Source organism: Chrysochloris asiatica, unplaced genomic scaffold (genome assembly GCF_000296735.1).
Source record: "Chrysochloris asiatica unplaced genomic scaffold, ChrAsi1.0 scaffold00007, whole genome shotgun sequence".
Lineage (NCBI taxonomy): Eukaryota > Metazoa > Chordata > Mammalia > Afrosoricida > Chrysochloridae > Chrysochloris > Chrysochloris asiatica.
The window spans coordinates 19,810,197-19,830,040 of record NW_006408525.1 but is presented as its reverse complement, the minus strand read 5'-3'; the positions used below and the strand labels follow the sequence as shown (position 1 = coordinate 19,830,040).

Sequence of the window (19,844 nt, the reverse complement as noted above, 5' to 3'; positions counted from 1 at the left end):
ACACTACCAGAGCTCGTAGAGTTAGGAGTTGTTGTTGTTAAGTACCGTGGAATTGGTTCCGACTCATAGTGCCCTGCACAGGGTTTCTGAGGCTGTAAATCTTTACGAGAGCAGAAAGCCTCATCTTTCTCCCACAGAACTGCTAGTAATTTCGAACTGCTGACCTAGAGGTTGGCAGCCCGACTCATAACCACTACGCTACCAGAGCTCCTTACAGTTAGGAGTAGCTCCTTTCAAATCTTTGTTGGGGAAGCATGTCCCTTACACCAGCCACTAGACTCAGGGTTAGAGAAGCTACCTTTGCCTTGGGCCCTCACTGGTAGGTCCTTATGGTGGCCTCTGATAAATGACCTTGTCCATCTTCTGTCCCTACTCTCTGTCCATCAGTATATCCAACCATCCTGCCGCACACACACAAAAATGAATGCATACTATTTGTAAATGTCACCATATTTATTCAACCTGTATGCTGAGCAAATAATCTGAGAAGCTGGATTATATGAAGAACATGGCATCAAAATTGGAGGAAGACTCATTAACCTGCCTTATGCAGTCATTATGATACAACCTTGCTTGCTGAAAGTGAAGAGGACTTAAAATATTTACTGATGAAGATCGAAGACCCCAGCTTTTGGTATGGGTTGTACCTCAATGTAAAGAAAACAAAAATCCTCACCACTGGATCAATAAATAAAATCATGATAAATGGAGAAAAGATTGAAGTTGTCAAAGACTTCACTTTGAAAGCAGCAGTCGAGAAATCCAATGATGTATCTATCATATTAGGCAAATCTGTTGCACAAGACATCTTTAAAGTACTCAAGAGCAAAGATGTCAGTTTGAGGGCTCAAGTGTGCCTGGCTCAAGCCATGATCTTTTTAATAGTTTCATATACATGTAAAAGTTGGACAATGAATAAGGAAGACTGTAGAAGAAGTTGTGCATTTTAGTTATGGTGTTGGAAAAGAATACTAAAGGCATCAGGGACTGTCAGAAGAACAAACAAATCTGTGTTGGAAGAAGTACAACCAGAATGGTCCTTAGACGTCAAGATGGCCAGACTTCGTCTCTCATACTTTGGACATATTATCAGGAGAGACTAGTCCCTGGAGAAGGACATCATGCTTGATAAAGTGGAGGAACAGAGAAAAAGAGGGAGACCCTCAACGAGATGGACTGGCACAGTGACAGCAACAATGGATTCAAGCTTATCAGCAATTGTGAGGACGGCGCAGGACCAGGTGGTATTTCATTCTTTTATACATAGGGCTGCTATGAGTTGGAACTGATCCAATGACACTTAACACCAACATTTGTAACCCAAGAAGTAGCGTATGAACAAGAATCAATGGTATTGATGAAAGAAATCCAAGCTGCACTGAAATTACTGATGAAGAACAAGCCTCCAGGAACTGATGAACTGCAACTTGAAATCTTTCAACAAACTGATGCAGCACTCGAGGCACTCACTCAACTATACGAAGACATTTTAACGACAGAGACCTGGTCAACTGATTGGAAGAGATCCATATTTGTGCCATTCTGAAGAGAGGTGGCCCAACGAATGCAGAACTCATCGGACAGTATCATTAATATCACATGCAAGTAAAATTTTGCTAAAGAAAATTCAAAAACAGTTGTGACCATACACTGAGTATACTGAAGCTGAATTCAGACAAGAACGTGGAATGAGGGATATCATTGTTGGCATCAAAGATGTTTACCTGTGCTTTACTGACCATACAAAGGTTTTTGACTATGTGGATCGAGACAATTTATGGATAATATTGCAAAGAATGGGTATTCCTAAACACTTGTGTTCTTGAGGAACCTGTACATAGACCAAGAGGCAGTGGCTCAAACAGAATTAAGGCGGACACTGCATAGTTTAAAATCAGGAAAGGTGTGTGTCAGGGTTGTAGCCTTTTACCATACTTATGCAATCTGTATGCTGGGCAAATAATCTGAGAAGCTGGATTATATGAAGAACATGGCATTAGAATTGGAGAACGACTCATTGACAACCTATGATATACAGATGATACAACCTTGCTTGCTGAAATCGAAGAGGACTTAAAATACTTACTGATGAAGATCAAAGATCACAGCCTTCAGTATGGATTACATCTCAATGTAAAGAAAACAAATATCCTCACAACTGGACCAATAAATAGCATCATGATAAATGGAGAAAAGATTGAAGTTGTGAAAGACTTCATTTTGTTTGGATCAACCATCAACACTCATGGGAGCAGCAGTCAAGAAACCAAATGATGTATTGCATGAGGCAAATATGCTGCAGAAGGCCTCTTTAAGTGTTAGAGAGCAAAGATGTCACTTTGAGGACTAAGGTGCCTAAGCTGTGATATTTCCATATGCATACGAAGCCTGCACAATAAATAAGGAAGACCAGACAAGAATTGATACATTTGAATTATGGTGTTGTCAAAAGGTCTTTAAAGTACCACAGACTGCCAGAAGAACAAACAAATCTGTCCTGGAAAAAGCACAGCCAGAATGCTCCTAAGAATTGAGTATGGTGAGACTTTGGACATGTTATCAGGAGGGACCAGTGTCTGGAAAAGGACATTATGCTTGATAAATAAAGGGTCAGTGAAAAAGAGGAAGACCTCCCAATAAGATGGATTAACACAGTAGCAACAATGGACTCAAACAGAACAATGTTTGTGAAGACGGCGCAGAACCAGGCAGTGTTTTGTTCTGTTGTGTATAGGGTCTGCTATGAGTCTTAGCCAACTCCAGGACACTTAACAACAACAACATTTATTGTTATGCCTTTTGCAAATGTGAATCACAATGGAATGTTTTCAATCCTGCTGCAGTGACTAACCAATGTATTTGTTTCTATGGTTAAACTCTTTACTTAGCTGTACATTGGTTTCTTCCCCTAAATCCCCATCCCCAACACCCTACCCAAAACAGAGGTCAAAGTGCAAAGGAAACCTTTTCTTAAATGAAGGTAAAAGCAGAGTTTCCTTCTAGGGTGGTGCAGGCATGGGGCAGAAATTCTTCCAGAGTTTTGCTTGAACTGGTGTGAAATTACGGCACTGTAGGCACCTTGGCCCTCCCCTGCAGCCTTGAATGTGCCTGTTGTTGTTGTTGTCAAGTGCCGTCGTGCCGATTCCAACCCATAGCGACCCTGTACAAGGTTTCCAAGGAGTAGCTGGTGAGCTTGAACCACCGACCTTGCAGTTCTAACGGCTTTGCAGTCTGGCGCATTAACCCACAGTGCCACACCAGGACTCCTTGAATGCGCCTACCACATTTTATTTCAGAGGCTTTGCATGTGCTGTTCCCTCTTTGCCCAGCTATCTACGATTTATCTTTCATGTCCCAACTTCAATGTCATTTCCTCAAAATTGAAAACAGGGCTCTGAATTCCCAACACTCTCCCTTGGAATCAGAGCTGGGCAGGTGTTTAACATTGACTCCATCTGACTTTCCACCCTTCATAGGCCTACCCCCCGAATGCCTAATTTTAAGCATCCTGTATATATCCTTTGAAGGAGCTCTGGTAGCGTAGTGGTTATGAGCTGGGCTGCTAACCTCAAGGTCAGCCGTTTGAAACTACCAGCTGCTCCGTGAAAGAAAGATGAGGCTTTCTGCTCCCATAAAGATTTACAGCCTCGGAAACCCTGTACAGGGTTGCTATGAGTTGGAACTGACTCCATGGTACTTAACAACAACAACAGTTCCTTTGAAATGTCCAGCACCATCTGTCATTTGTGTATTTGTCTAATATCTGTATCTCACACCAAAATGTCAAATCCAGGAAATAAAGGCCACACAACTCCTCAAGGCATACACAATAAACCCAAACTCAAATCTGCTGCCATCGAGTGGATTCCAAGTCATAGAAACCCGACTGTTGTTGTTAAGTACCGGTGAGTCCATTACGACTCATAGTGACCCTGTATAGGGTTTCCGAAGAGTAACTAGTGGGTTCGAATCACCTACTTTGCAGTCCAAACCAACCTTGCGGTCCAGTTTTTATCCTGTAGCACCACACCAAGACTCTCCAGCAACCCTACTGTTGTTGTTAAGTGCCATTGAGTCGATTCCAACCCCTGCATAGGGTTTCCAAGGAGCAGCTGGTAAGCTTGAACCACTGAGTTTACAGATCAAATGCCTTTTCAGTCTGACGCATGAGCCCACAGTGCCACACCAAGACTCTATTGGACTGAGTAAACCTGCCCTATAGGATTTCCAAGGATGTAATCTTTACAGACTGCCACCTCGTTCTCCCAAGGAGTGACTGGTGGGTTTGAACTGTTAACCTTGCAGCTAGCCGCCAAGTGTTTAACCACTGTGCAACTAGGGACCTTTAAGGCACACAATAGGTCCTTAACAGTGCTTGCTGAGTCATTAATATGAATTATGACCCACCCCTTGGTCTGGGGTCTGTTGATATCGCCTATCTAGTGTTCCACCTTCTATCTGAAAGGTAACTCAGGCAGCATCCCTGTTTGAATCCTGACTCATCATGAGCACAGAAGAGAAGGTCAGCCGTAACTGGCCTTCCACAGCCTCTTCCCGCCTGTTCTGCTCATATATTGAAACTACCTCAAAACGTAGTGGGGTCAACCGCACCAGCTGGGAGGCCTTCTGGCTTCTGCACGCCCGTGTTGTCTTGGCTGAGTGTTGCTCAGGCTTGTTGAAGCTGGTTCCATCCAGGCAAAGCTGGAGGAGACGGAGCTTGGGCTCACAGAAGGGGAGGAGGGAGAGGGCCTCAGATAAGGAGGTGGAGGGGGTCGCAGTGATGGTGGCCTAGGCTGAGAAGCCGGACTCCCACCGCACCATGGAACTTTTTGCGTGGGTGGGAGTTTGGGACAGGCCTGAATTCCACTCTGCACTGACACCCACCTTCTTCTAGGAAGGAGCACGAAGACACCGAGGTACCCGGGAGGGCGCTGTACCGGAAGTGCGCCTCGTGCTTGTGCTCCTCACCACTTGGACACCTGTATTCTCACTTCCGGGACTTGACCACACAGCCGCATCTCAGGCCCCACCATGCCAGTCTCAGGGTTCTCCTTGATTCAGGCTGCCTCCCCTAATACCCGTGCGGACCGGACCCTCCCCTGTCCTATTCCGCACAGATGCTGGGGGTCACGTGTCCCACAGCTGAAGGCCTCCTGCGTCCGCCTCCACCATCTGCTGAGGCCCCAGTAATTATTCCAAAGCCGGTGCAGTCTAGCTTGGAGGGGAGAGTTCACGCAGCCCTGTAATGTAACCCAGGCCCTCGACTGCTTGGGTAGGGAGTCTCTAGCTGTGTAGTGAACATGCTGCTTTATTGAATTTCCCGACTTGGGTCTGACTGATCACCCAGGCAGCCTGGACTTCCTAAGATCCTCTCTGAGCTCCCTGTAGAAGACTTGCTTCGCTCCAGCACCCCAACTCCTGCTCCTCAAATCTTTTTCCCTCCGCAGTATACTCAGAATCGGAGACCAGAGAGTCAGCCGCCAACATCCATTTGGGAGAAATGGAGGCTACCACTTCCTGTCTGGGGAGCCAAGCAGGGTGAGCCAGAATGGCTGCAAGGAGAAAGACCTGCAGCGCCCACCTCCTCTGTATCAGACCCTTGGTGAGGAGGCTGTGCTATGGACCAGGCCTTTATAAGCAAAGGGTTAGGAGCTGGTCTTCACCCTGGTCTTGCAGACTCCTGCTCAGACTTCAAGACCCACCCCATATCACATCTGTGTAGGAAGCCGCAAAGCTGAGCCCCGACCCTTCTGTCTTTTCCTAGCATTGTAACAACCTCCCACAGTGTGTTTGTGGTTCTTCTTGTTGTGTGCCGACTCACAGAGATCCTAGATGGCACAGTAGACCTACCCCCATAGGGTTTCCTAGGCTGTTCTCTTCATGGGGGAGCCCTGGTGGCACCATGGTTAAAGCGCTCGGATGGTAACTGAAAGGTTGGTGGTTTCAGTTAACTCCATGGGAGAGAGAGATGGCAGACGGCTTTTATAAAATCTGCAGCCTTTGGATACTATCTGGGGCAGTTCTACCCGTCCGATAGGGTTACTCTGAGTTGGAATGAAGTCTGGTTTGATTTTTATAAAATCTCCGTGGGAATAGACTGTCAGATCTCTTCTCTCTTGGAGCAGCTAGTGGATCTGATTAGCTGGGTACTTGACTGCTTTAGCGGGCTTGTTTTCTGGTCTAGACCATACCCTCTCTGCAGCAGAGTCTTCTGTTTGTCTCTATGTACCCAGAACTTAGCACACAGTGATGGTGGTGGTAGTTATGTGCCGTGGAGTTGATTCCGACTCAGCATAGAGTTTTCCAAGGTGCTTTACGGGAGCAGAAAGCCTCATTTTTCTCCTGCAGAACAGCTGGTAGTTTCGAACTGCTGACCTTGACATTAGCAGCCTGACTTGTAACCACTATGCTACCAGGGCACATAGTAGGTGCTGTAAAACACATTTGTGGAAGGAACTAAAGGAAGAAAAGAGGGAGGAGTCGGTATGATCAGTAAGCGGCATCTGTGATGTGAGCATACATGTGGCCCTCTAGGGGTAAACTTCAGCTCCTGATGCCTCTGGCCAGGCTGATGTGGGAAATCATATCAGCTGTGTTGTTGTGCTTAGGGTGAACCTGAGGTCAAGGGTCACCCAGAGTTCACTGCTGGAGTGTGACTTCCTGCTGGCTGCACCTAGCGTAGGTTTTGATCCCACCCTGAAGGATGTGAAGGGCTCATGGTTCCTCTCTTCTCTGACAATGGTGGGGTCAAGGACCTCTCACCCTGATGGGTCAGAGTGGCTGAACTGTGCCTGATGTCGTGGAGAAGGGGTGGAAGGCAGGGGTCACCCACAGGCTGGCCTAGTCCAAGCTCCACTCCCTGACTCAAGACCAAGGAGAGGGAGTCCTGGTGGACGCTGGCAGTGGGCAGCTGAGCTGGCCCAGCCGGAGACCCTAGTTCTGTTCCTTACTACCACCAGAGACAGACAGACAGACAGACAGACAGAAGAGGCAGGGTAGCAGCCAGTTCTGAGGGACTTGGCCACGCCCACTGAGGGAGAGGCTGCCCTGGGGAGACTTCAAAGCCCTCCCCGAGCAGCTTGTAAACAAGCGGTCTTGTGGGGCAGCCAGCAGGGGCTAGTGGGGGGCCTATCTGAAAGGGCTGGGAACTCACATGTGGGCAGAATACAGGATTGGGGTCAGGGACCCTGGGCAGGCCCAGCTTCTCCTCTCTGTGACTCAGTTTCCTCCTCTGCACATGGAGCTCCCAGCCACACTGCTGCCGGTTTCCTGGGGCTGGTGTGATGGTCAGCAGGGACGATGCTGGTGAAACGCTGCGTGGGCTCAGAGCCTTGGTCAGATGTTATTTATTATTCTGAGCTGTGTTTTCGTGGGAGACCTGGACGGGCTGACAGAGAGACGGGAGTGTACTCGGGCCCCTTCCTCCTGATCCTGTTTTGAGAGTTCTTGAAGCAGAGTGGCCAGAATGGGGCCCTGGGAGGGAGAGTCTTTCTCCATCAGCCCTGAGTAGCTGGGGAGGATGGACAAATCTTCCCTGCTTTTTGGATGGCCCGCCCCCCCTACTCTGTGCCCCTCCTCCTCCTGAGCCTGCCATCTCAGCAAGGCCTCTCTCTGGATCCTTGTCCTCATGCAATGGGACTGTGACAGTTTTTCTAAGTCCTGCTTAGAAATGTGTCACTGTCCATTTCCCTGTGAGACATCAAAGGAGGCTGTGCCCTCCACCCGCCACTCACAAACTACGTTCATCCAAGTGCCTTGTGGTGGCCCCAGCTACGAGCAGCTGGAACATGGCTTTATAAAATTACACGGAATTCAAAGCAGCCGGCGTCGCCTGCTGTCTGGCTTCATTACTGGGACTGGCCTCGGAGGGAAGTTTATTCCAATAATTTAGGGGATTAGGGCCTGACACCCTTCATTAGCTGTTTGACATGAGCAGAAAATGCAGGTCTTACGGAAGGCCCCACGCAATGGGGAGGAATTGGCTCAGGCAACAAGAAAGCAACATGCCACCCAGCTAGGTCTGCAAGGTGGAAGAATGAGGTCACCCTTTTACAGTCACATTCAATGGTGAACTGCAGCCTTGAAGCTGGAAGTGGAGCTGGCGGGGGGAGAAAGGGACTCAGGACTCAGTTTCTCCATCTCATAAAATGAAAGCATTGCCAGGGGCCTTTGAGATCCCTTCCAGCTCTACCCCTGGGACATATAACAGCTCAGTTACTGGTTGGCTATCTGTCTGTTATAGGGTATCTCTTCCTTCTGGGGAGCCTTCGCTTTCTCACCCCACAGCCCCATGGGGATCAAGTGATAACGTAAAGACACCCAGCCTGCTTATTTTTCTGTGGCATTTTGGGAATAAGTCATCTCTTGCCAAGGGGTGGAGGAATCACCCCCGTTCCCTGGCAGCTTCTGACTCTCACCACCTCCACCACCCCCTCCACAAATATGGGCCCTGATGTTTCCAAAGCTTCATGCCTAGCCTGTAAAAGGCAGGGTTTGAGCAGTTCTGAACAGATGGGTGGGGAGAAGAAGGTGGCTTCCAAAGACCCATGCCCACAGCCAGACACGGTGACTTCCCTCTTTCCTGTGCTAATGGTGGGATCCTGAAGCTGTGTGACACAGGACAAGTTGCCTAACCTCTCTGAGTGTTCATTTCCTCAAATCTTAAACAGAGGTGCAGTTTATTGATGAAGTGAAATAATGTGAAGAGTGCCTGGCACATATACCAAGACCCAAATCCACTGCTATCGAGTCAATTCTGACTCTTAAGGACCTTGTTGTTGTTGTTGTTGTTGTTATGTGCTGTGAAGTCGGTTCCGACTCATAGCGACCCTGTTCAGGGTTTCCGAGGCTGTAAATCTTTATGGCAGCAGAAAGCCTCATCTTTCTCCCCCGGAACAGTTGGTAGTTTCGAACTGCTGACCTTGCGGTTCACAGCCCGATTCGTAACCACTACGCTACCAGAGCTTAGGGACCCTGTAAGATAGAGTCAACTGCCCCATAGGGTTTCTAAGGCTGTAAGACTTTACTACGGGAGCAGACTGCCTCATTTTTCTCCTGCAGAGTGGCTGCTGGGTTCGATTATCAGCCCCACATTTATTTAAGCCACGGTGTCACCAGAGCTTCTGTGGCATGTGTGTTGTTGACGTTGTTACGTGCTTTTGAGTTGGTTCTGACTCACAGTAATCTTATATATAGGATTTCTGAGGAGCAGCTGGTGGGTTTGAACTGTCAACCTTGCAGTTACCAGTCCAGTACTTATCCTACAGTGCCACACCAGGATTCCTTGGTATATATATTGCTGTTAGTGATGTCTGGTTTGCTCCGACTCACAGTGACTTTGTATAGAATTTCCGAGGCTTGTAAATCTTTGCAGGAACAGAAAGCCTCATCTTTCTCCCACAGAGTGGCTGGTGGGCTTGAACCACCGACCTTACGGTTCGCAGTCCAGTGGTTATCCTATGGAGGCACCACCTTCCCTTTGGCATACATAAGAGCCCAATAAATATGATGTATTGTTATGGTGACTGTGTGTGACCTTGGGCGAGTCACTTGCCCTCTCTGAACTTTCCTTTGCAGAATGGGGGGAAATGGGACCATGCCTGTGACGTGCTGGACTCTCAGAAAGCGCTCCTTTACTGGCAGCCATGATGGTCATTCGCGAGGGCAGCTGGGTAGTCCAGCTCACTCTTGAGACACTGCTACCATGTAGGTTTTCTTGGAGTCGACAAGTGTGTCAACCCAGGAGCGAGGAATGTGATCCGTCCCGGCAGCCGGGGGAGCCGGAGCATATCTGGTATGTGTCTCTGGAATGATTTGGGGAAAAATTCACTGAGGTTGGAACTTGAGACGCAAAATTCTCGGGACAGGGAGATACGGAGCTGTCCTCGCGCACGCCCCCCACAAAGGCCCTGCTGCTGGGGTAGGAGTCGGTTTACAGAGCACAGCGTTGCTCAAGCCCGCCCTGGAATGGCCGTGAACTTGTTGTTTTTCCACGTCATTTGCTCTCTAATGTACTATCAGGCCTGGCGATGCTAACCCAGCGGCGGCTGCAGGTCCCTCCTTGTAACAAGCGATTGTGTGTTCTTTAGAGGTGGCCAAAGGGGAGGAGGGGGCCCGGCCACAGGGAAGTAGGGTGGGGGAAAGGGAAACAAATCCCTTCTTTACTGGGAGCCTGTGTGTCCTAGAGCCAGCTCCCCCCAAAGCACATGCCATTTCTGGCCCTTGAAGGGGTTAAAGGCCTCCTGGAGCTCAAAAACAAGCAGGTGTCCCACCGTGCCAGATACAGCCGCCTAAACTGCTTCCAGCTTTTTTTTTCCCTTCTGCAACAAGTCTGCGATCAGCCACGGGACAGAGGATTCAGCAGCCTGCCTGTGACAGGCGTCAGGTTAGCTCACTCCCACTCGGGTGCGGGTGCGCCCAGGATAAACCTCCAGCTGGGCCCCTGCTGTGGCTCCTCTCCTGCACACTCAGGAGAGGGGGTTTCCTTCCCAAGACCTTTCTTCTCTCTGAAGCCGGCAGCCTCACAGGCTAGTGGAGCGGCTGCAACCCTAGCAGCAAGAAAGCCTGCTGGGGTAGGGAGGGGCAGGGGTCTCCAGCCCCTGGAGCAAGAGAAGACCTTAGTGGGTTGGGCCCTGGCATTGTCACAGGGGAGGTTGCTGGCCACCACAGACCACACCATGTGGGCTCTGGGGCGTCGCCGGTTCCGGTCCTGCTGGGGGCAGGTGGCCGTGCTGCTGCTGCTGCTCGGGGTACCTCCTCAAGGTGGGGCACTGCCGCCCATCCGCTATTCCCACGCGGGCATCTGCCCCAACGACATGAACCCCAACCTCTGGGTGGACGCCCAGAGTACCTGCAAGCGGGAGTGTGAGACGGACCAGGTGAGTGGGTGGGGGAGTGGGAGCCACGGGGTGTGGATGGCTTGGGAGGGCCTGCAGGGCCCAGGAACTCAGAGGACACGGAGTCACATCTAGCTGATAACTGAGGCCGGAAGACGAGGAGGTGTGATGTCCAAGTTCACGAGGGACTGAGGGGAGCCAGCACTGTGTCAGGCATGTCAGCAAGGCATCCGCATGTCCTTTACAGGTGTGTGCAGACACTCAGATAGGTACAGGCAGGGCTGGAGCCTGGCTATCTGACCCCAAGGCTGATGCTCCATCCTGGCCTCCAGGCTGCCTCCAGGTGTTTGGAGCCTAACTTGAAAGTACACTGAGCTGAGTGAGGGTCCGGTGCCCCTGGTAGACCCTTGGTCCATGAGGCTCTCCTGATCACAGGGCACTGCTCATCTAGGGATGACTTTGGAACTCCTGCCTAGGGAGTGGTCACTCCTGAGTCCAAGGGGATAGGTAGGGAGTGGTCACTCCTGAGTCCAAGGGGATAGGTAGGGAGTGGTCACTCTTGAGTCCAAGGGGATAAGTAGGGAGTGGTCACTTCTGAGTCCAAGGGGATAGGACCTGCTGGCACCTGCCCTAGACAGAGGCACTTCCTGCTCTCGGTCAGCATGGGGGAACATGAGAGACTTCTATCAAATGCACCACTCCCTGGGAGAGCTCAGGGTTACCCTGGAGGGAGGAGGCCTCCACTCACAATGCCCAGAGGATCCTTCTCAGGCCTCTTAGTGGGCAGTGATGGTGTGGAGGGAGCGGGTGGCAGAGTGGCCATGCCATTAGCTTGCTGCATTGACAGAAGGCTGTTTCAGGACACAGACTGGCCTTGGGGACGATGAGGCACTAGCTAACTCTGTGTCTGAAGAGAAGGGACCTGTGTGGGCTGGGGACTCAGACACTCATGGGTGCATCCTGGGTTCTGATGCAAAATGGCAGGAAGGGTGCCCTCTATATCTCCTGGTGCCTGAAGACCCAGCTATTGGGTTTGACCTTCTGGTCCCAAAGGAGCTGCCTGGTGAAGTGTCTTCAGCAACGGAATGACCCTCAGACCTGCTCCCAGCCTTCAACCCCCTGCGGGGTCTCCTCAGATCCCAGCTCTGCAATCTGCCATCCCTGTCCCAAAGCCTCCCCTGGACTGGCATAGAAGCCCATGCCAAACAAGGACTGTAAAACAAAGTCCCCATTCTGAGCCGAAGGGGGAAGAACAGTCAACAAGTCAAGCAGGCCGGCTCCACGAAGCCAGGGCAGGGGGGCATTTTCCCTTCTTAGCCGATGTGGAATGTCAAAGAGGCTGAAATGAAAGTTGGAATGACAAGAGGCCAGCCCCTATGTGGGGAGCAACTCGCGGAGCTACTACCAGTGCCGAGGATTAGGCGTGCTGCCTGTCTGCCCAGTGGGCACCTTGCGTTATTGTTGAAAACACCTCGTGAAATTCTTATTTGTGCCAGCTCCTGGAGTATGTGGCTAATTTCAAGGAATTAAACTAATGCCTTACTTACGTGGTTCCACAGAAAATCAGAGGGGATTACAGCCTGGTAAGTCCTCACTGACGGCCTTGCTGACCTTTGCCACACAAAGGGATTTTTTTCCCCCTCTCATTGCTTTCCCCATGAGACATTTCTACACATTGACAGTGAGCGCCTAGGTCAGTTACAGTCCACAGTGGCCAGAGGTGGTGTCCTGGCCTGTCACGTATGCCCTGACTCTTGGCTTCGGGAGACTCTGCGTGGTGGCACAAATGGTTACACGTTTGGCTACTAACCAAAAGGTTGGTGGTTTGATCCACCCAGAGGTGCTTCAGAAGAAAGGCCTGGTGATTTTCCCAGAGATCACAAACATTGAAAACCCTATGAAGCCGGAATCAACTCTAAGGAAACTATTGTTGTTGTTTTTAGGGGAGAGCTTATCAAAGCCTGTAGTCCTGATGTGTGTGTTCTCAAAGGAAGAAAAGGGTTACACAACCTCAAACATCTGCCCTTGTAGTTTCTGATTTTACCTGTTTGCTGATGGTGTGGTTATCCTCACCTCAAAAGAACACACAAAAAAAGGCATGATAGTTTGTTGAAATGTAGACCCCTTTTATATGAAGAAAAAAGATGCCATTTCAGAATCCTATCCACCTGGAGTTTAAAGCCCTTTCCACCACTTTCTAGCTATGAGGACTTGGGTGTTTACTTTCAGAGCCTCCACATTCTCATCTGTAAAATGGCAGTAAGAAAATGTCATCTCTTAGGATATGTGGCCTGTCTCTTCCCACACTACTTACTGGCTGTGTGACCTTGGGCAAGTTACTTGACCTCTCTGTGCCTCAGTCATCATCACTCATTAAGTGGTGATAATGGCTGTGCCTGCCTCAGAAACCTGTGATGAGTATTAGCTGAGCGGGCAGATGTATAGTTCTTAGAATATCAGATGGCACATAGCAGGGGCTGTGTACAGGTGAGCTGTTATTATCATCAAACTTCCTGACTTGTGGCAAGCATACGGTCAGTAGTGAGTACATGTTCATTTCTGCTCCCCGTGAACCAGGGTGGCCGGGGGAAGCCTGTCCTCTCTTCCTCCCCCTCCTTGCTCAAGCTTCTCCGTCACTCTTTCCAGGAGTGTGAGACGTATGAGAAGTGCTGCCCCAATGTGTGTGGGACCAAGAGCTGTGTGGCAGCCCGGTACATGGACGTGAAGGGGAAGAAGGGTCCAGTGGGCATGCCCAAGGAGGCCACGTGCGACCAATTCATGTGCCTGCAGCAGGGCTCCGAATGCGACATCTGGGATGGCCAGCCCGTGTGTAAGTGCAAAGATCGTTGCGAGAAGGAACCCAGTTTCACCTGCGCCTCAGATGGACTCACCTACTACAATCGCTGCTACATGGATGCGGAAGCCTGCTCCAAGGGCATCACGCTGACCGTCGTCACCTGCCGTTACCACTTCACCTGGCCCAACACCAGCCCCCCGCCACCCGAGACCACCGTGCACCCCACCACGGCCTCCCCGGAGACCCCTGGAGTGGACATGGCAGCCCCGGCCCTGCTCAACCATCCTGTACACCAGTCGGTCACTGTGGGCGAGACCGTGAGCTTCCTCTGTGACGTGGTGGGCCGGCCCCGGCCTGAGATCACTTGGGAGAAGCAGCTAGAGGATCGGGAGAATGTGGTCATGCGGCCCAACCACGTGCGTGGTAACGTGGTGGTCACCAACATCGCCCAGCTGGTCATCTACAATGCCCAACCACAGGATGCTGGCATCTACACCTGCACGGCCCAGAATGCTGCTGGGGTCCTGAGGGCCGACTTCCCCCTGTCAGTGGTCAGGGCTGGCCAGGCCACAGCCACCTTGGAAAGCAGTGCCAACGGCACAGCCTTCCCGGTGGCAGAGTGCTTGAAGCCACCCGACAGTGAGGACTGTGGCGAAGAGCAGACCCGATGGCACTTTGACGCCCAGACCAACAACTGCCTGACCTTCACCTCTGGTCACTGCCACCACAACCGTAATCACTTTGAGACCTATGAGGCCTGCATGCTGGCCTGCATGAGCGGCCCACTGGCCGTGTGCAGCCTGCCTGCCCTGCAGGGGCCCTGCAAGGCCTATGCGCCTCGCTGGGCCTACAATGGCCAGACGGGCCAGTGCCAATCCTTTGTCTACGGTGGCTGTGAGGGTAATGGCAACAACTTTGAGAGCCGAGAGGCCTGTGAGGAGTCCTGCCCCTTCCCTCGGGGGAACCAGCATTGCCGAGCCTGCAAGCTGAGGCAGAAGCTCGTTACCAGTTTCTGTCGGAGTGACTTTGTCATCTTGGGCAGAGTGTCTGAGCTGACTGAGGAACCTGAGATGGGCCGTGCCCTGGTGACGGTGGATGAAGTCCTCAAGGATGAGAAGATGGGACTCAAGTTCCTGGGCCGGGAACCACTGGAGGTCACTCTGCTCCACATAGACTGGGCCTGCCCCTGCCCCAATGTGACGGTCAGTGAGACACCACTGATCATCATGGGTGAAGTGGATGGTGGCATGGCCATGCTCCGTCCCGACAGCTTCGTGGGAGCGTCCAGCACCCGGCGGGTCAAGAAGCTTCGTGAGGTCATACACAAGAAGACCTGTGACGTCCTCAAGGAGCTCTTGGGGGTGCACTGAGGACCCCAGCCCACCCTGCTCCTCTCCCACCCTGGCCCTCCTTCATCGACCCACCCCAAATCCCCACAGTCAGAAAACTGGGCAAGATCAGATTAGGCAGGCTTGTGGTTAACAGGAAACATCAACCAACATCAGAAAAATGCCACCAGAGGGTCCAAATCAACTTCTAGTTTAGAGGCTCAATAAAAGGTCCACATCTTTTTTAGCTGAGGGGACAAAAGGAGATGTCCGTTCAGGCAGGATCCTGCCTCTGGCTCTCCCAGTCACCTCTCCCCAGCCGACTCTGCAGCCAGGGTTCCAGAGATCGTGTCAGGCTGTGTGGTAGGCACAGGAATAGTTGAATGGATTGCAGAGGTGGTAGGTGGGGTGAAAAAGGAGGTCCCATGAACTCATCTGGACTAGGTAGCGATGGACAGACACACTTCATTCTAAGGGCTGTGGGCAGTGGGCAGGGGGCAGTGGGAGTCACGCATAGTTAGTCTAGTGGGGGCTGCTGAAGCAAGGTGCCTGTGCTTTGGGTTAAGATGACCCACGGTATCTGAGGCTACCACAGCACCAACAGAATACATACTTGTTTTTGGTTGGGTTGGTTTGTTGGTTCAGTTCCATTCATTTCAACTCGATGGATATTTTCTGAACACCTACTGTGTGCCAGGTACTATGATCCTATAGCAAAGCAAGAGCTGCTTCAACTCATAGTGGCCAAAAAACAATGTCCACACCCCAGGATTCCCGCAGGTCCAAGCTGGCCCTCCTCGCTGGCAAATGATCCCATTTGACAGATGGTGTGCTTTTCAAAACAAAGGAAGAGAAAAAGCGAGGGGTGAGGGTAGTGAAGGAAGGAAAGAGGAGGTGGGAGGCAGGTTTGAGAAGGCACGTTGTTCGATGCTGCCATCTGGTGGTAGCACTTGGAACCAGCAGGGACCTGTAGCGACTCTAAGGCTGCCTCGGAGGGCTGGTTCCCGGATGTCGCAGTCCCTGGTGATTTTTTGTTTCGGAACTCCCTGTGTGGACCCGGCCACTCCATCACTAGATAAAAGATTCAGGGAACCCACTGTCAGCTCTGCATCTGTCCCCCCACTCCTTCCTCCACCGTTCATCTGTCCAAGCCCCTCCATAGCTAAAGAAGGTCATGGCGAGCCAGTCCTCCTTACTTCCTCCATTAAAAACTCATAGTATTGATAGCCTTTCTGTGTGTTTCATTTGGATGTCTGTGACTGGGCAGGTGTGTAAAGTGGGGTAGCGTGATTCATTCTTTTTGGTAATTTTGAGGAAGGGAAGTCTGGCCATTGGGGTTGTACTTGGTGAATGGCAGGATACTCCTATTGTTTGGCCCATTTACAGCTTGTAGACTGCAAACCCAGAGCTGTGGGTTCAGCACAGGAAAGCTGACTGGGAGAGGTACAATGACTTGCCCAAGAAAACCCACAGGAGGGGCTGGGGCGTGGTTCCAGGTGTTCTGACTTGTAACCCTGGCACTACCCCACATTATGATAATAGGGCAGAAGGCAGACTCAGCCACAGCTGGGCAGGGAGAGGGCGTGCTGCCCAATGGACTCCCTCCAGGGCCTCCAAGTGAAGCCCAGTCCCAGGAGGACTCTGGGTCAAAGCCCTGTGTGTGCTCAGGGCACATGGCGTGGCTCCCGGGAATACAGACAGCAGTGCTTTTGGCCTGGGGGAGGCTTGTGGTGTTCCCCTCCCCTCTCATGAGACATGCTCAGGAGCTCTGAGGCTGTGACATGCCCCACAACTTGTCCCCAGACTGGGAACCAGCTAAACACAAGAGACACCTCTGCCCTAAACAGTTTCTTCATGAGTCATAGTCCAAAGGAGGAATCCAAGCCCAGCCCAACCCAGCCAACGTCACATTAGAGAGAATGCCTAGGTATAAGGGTGCAAGGAGGGGCCAGAGCAGAACCACTAGGCACTCCCTGAGAGAGGAGAGGTCAGAACCTGGCCATCAGGGTGGTATGAGTGTCAGCATGGGCCCCTCATCCATACATTCTCCTCAGATATGGGATCGAGCCCTGTGACTGGGCTGGGAGAGTCGGGGCCAGAGACCAGCTCTGCTTGCCTGGTGAAGTTGTGAGGTTCAGGGGAGTCTGATTTCACAGCTCATTGCCATCTCACAGTCCTACACACAGGGTTCCTGTTACACAACCCCCAACCTGGCACAGTGAGAAAACCCAGCCTATGAAGTCAAACTCAGGTCTGAATCTGGGCCTTCCCACTTAGCTGCTGTCTGAGTTTCCCCGTATATAAAACAGATGTAATCGGGATTTGAGGAGTGTGACAGTACTATATACCTTGTAAAACTGGAAAGTCTGGGAAATAAGACTGGCTCAGAGGATGCCCGCTCCTCCCCCTCAGCAATCCTTGGTGGCAGGGCAGGGCAGATGCAGGACCTAAAGCCCTGTTCTCCTTCTGGGCCTCGGGCATCGCAGGCTCAGTGACCACAAAGCTCCTGTCTTCAGGGCGGTCCTGACTTCAATTATTTGACTATGTTGCTGACAGATGCATCCAAGAGCAGCTCTCATAGGTTGATGTGGGGCTGGGAAATATAGACACCTAGGGAATGGGCAAAGGATATGCACTGGGCCACAAGGACATTTAACTGTGAGGTTTGTGGTTCAAACTCACCAGCCACTCCTTGGAAACCCTATACAGGATTTCTATGAGGTAGAATTGACACAATAACACTTAACAACAACAACATAACATGGAACCTACTAAATGGAATTTATTTTTCTATCCTTGAAACCAAGCCTGAGCCTTCTCTCTGTTACCCCCCGGCCTTATACAATACGTGGTATTTTGAATGCACTCAGTAAAGAGCTGGATTCCCAGTCTGGTTGCCAGGCAGCCTGAGAAGACCACCTCATCCTGTGTGGGACACACAGAAATTGAGTCTTCTTCAGGCCCCTGTCTTCTGGGACCAACCTCCTTTACACCATAGACCAAGACTCCCACAGGACACTCTGCCTCCCCTTCTTGCATCTCTTGGGCGCCCTTCCCTCAGCTTCCTTCCCCCCCACTCTTTAGAGGCATGGTCTGGCGCCGGCTGTCTCCGGACCAGCCCCGAGGCCTCTGGGACAGAGCAGCTTGGCTTTTTCCACTCTCTGCCTCCCCCCCAGCCCCTCCAGCCTCCTAGGACACTTTGCTCCATTGTCTGGCCAGCTGCTCCATAGTCTGATGTCACCCCCTGGACAGTGGGGCCAGAGAGCAGGAGTAAGGGCGGAACCTGACTAGGGAAGGGGCAGAATGAATACACAGCCACATGGCGCCTTCCTTGGGCAGGGAAGAAGTCCCTTGGTCCACCTACACTGTTACTCTAACACCATTCACATTGGGTGAGTGCTTTCTAAGAACCAGGTACTGCACACCATCCCTTGGAGTCTTCATTACAATAGCATGAGACACAGAGACTAGTTTGAACATTGTTTTATTTTATAGGTGAGAAAAGTGAGATGAGCGGGATTGTCTGAGATCACACAGCTGGCAAGTGGCAGAGCCATTCGAACCCAGGTAGTCTGAATGAAGAAGCCCTGGTGGCTCAGTGGTTAAGCACTTGACTAACCAAAAAGTCAGTGGTTCGAACCCACCAGCTGCTCCCTGGTAGAAAAGACCTGTAAGTCTGTTCCTGTAAAGATGAAAACCCATTTTTATCAAGTTGATGCCAACTCACAGTGATTCCCCCGTTCCATAGGGTTCCCAAGGGAACCCTGGTGGCACTGTGGGGAGACACTGGACTGCTCACTTCAAGTTTGGTGCTTCAGAGACAGTCTGCTCCCATAAAGATTTAGTCTCGGAGACTCTATACAGACTTGCTCTAAGTGTAAACTGGCTTGATGTCAAGCTTTTGTTGTTGTGTTTTTCTAGAGTTTCCAGCTATAAGTCTTTATGGAAGCAGACTGCCACACCGTTCTCCTTGGAGCACCTAGTGGGTTTGAACTGCTGACCTTTTGGTTAGCAGCTGAGCACTTAACAATTGTGCCCAGGAAACCCTATAGGGCAGATCTCCTCTGTCCTAGAGGTTCATCGAGTTGGAATCTACTCAATGGTCCTTAACTGCCACAGTCGGACTTCAGAGTAATGCCCATGCTGAAACACACACATGAAACACACACACTCTGGGCTGGGCAATGTGCAATGCAGTCATCCCATCAGGACCCCAAATGTCCCCCAAGAACCTGCTTCTAGTCAGCTGCATATACACACACCTCAGGGCTGATTTACAACTCACCATGTGACATGGTATTTCTATCACACACAGAGTCATGGCCTAGATTCCTAAGTGAGACATCAGCAAGCCTGTTCATCCTGATGGACTCAGCTCCTTGGGAAGTCTTGGCCATTCCTGGGCTTCTTAGGTTGTTCTCCCTCTATCCCTCTATCCCTGGGGAATCTAGGGGGCGGGGTGGGTGGAGGGCCAGGCTCACAGTGCTCAGGAGGGCCTGTTGGATGGACAAAGGATCCTGTACCAGGGACCATGCCGTGCTGCTATGCTGAGTGATAAGGAAGCTGTGATTTCTGAAGTCTTTGCTCTATTGTCCTAAGTCCACCAGCTGATATCTTCTTCCTCTCCCACCTCTCTAAGCCTGAAGCCTCCCTCCTCTGGAAATGTGTGAGTAATACAGGCAGGATGGGTGCCAGGGTTCCTGGGTCCTATTCTTGGCCTTGGTCTCATTCTGGAATGTGCCTCGAGGTCAAGTGACACTCCTGTCTTCTGGACGGCATCAAGAGGAAGACAGAATAAACCTCCAGCTGGCATCCTCCTGAAGCAGGCAGGTGGGCAAGTGACTGCTCCTCTCCTTCCCACCACTCTGGCTCCTGTGCCTCTTG

General features: G+C 51.2%; 1 protein-coding gene across 1 annotated transcript; it reads left to right on the top strand.

Annotated features, from left to right (window-relative positions):
* Positions 1-10,558: 10,558 nt before the first annotated feature.
* WFIKKN2 (WAP, follistatin/kazal, immunoglobulin, kunitz and netrin domain containing 2) lies at positions 10,559-15,221 on the top strand. The gene is made up of 2 exons (XM_006832426.1): positions 10,559-10,877; positions 13,482-15,221. Exons 1-2 carry the CDS (start codon positions 10,677-10,679, stop codon positions 15,000-15,002), a joined length of 1,722 nt encoding a protein of 573 aa, XP_006832489.1. The 5' UTR covers positions 10,559-10,676; the 3' UTR covers positions 15,003-15,221.
* The last annotated feature ends 4,623 nt before the right edge of the window (positions 15,222-19,844 follow it).

What these genes read in the sequence shown, in the direction of transcription:
- WFIKKN2 (XM_006832426.1), top strand. Translation starts at nt 10,677, where the DNA reads ATGTGGGCTCTGGGGCGTCGCCGGTTCCGGTCCTGCTGGGGGCAGGTG. An exon ending in GGGAGTGTGAGACGGACCAG is followed by an intron (nt 10,878 to 13,481) that starts GTGAGTGGGTGG and finishes CACTCTTTCCAG; the next exon opens with GAGTGTGAGACGTATGAGAA.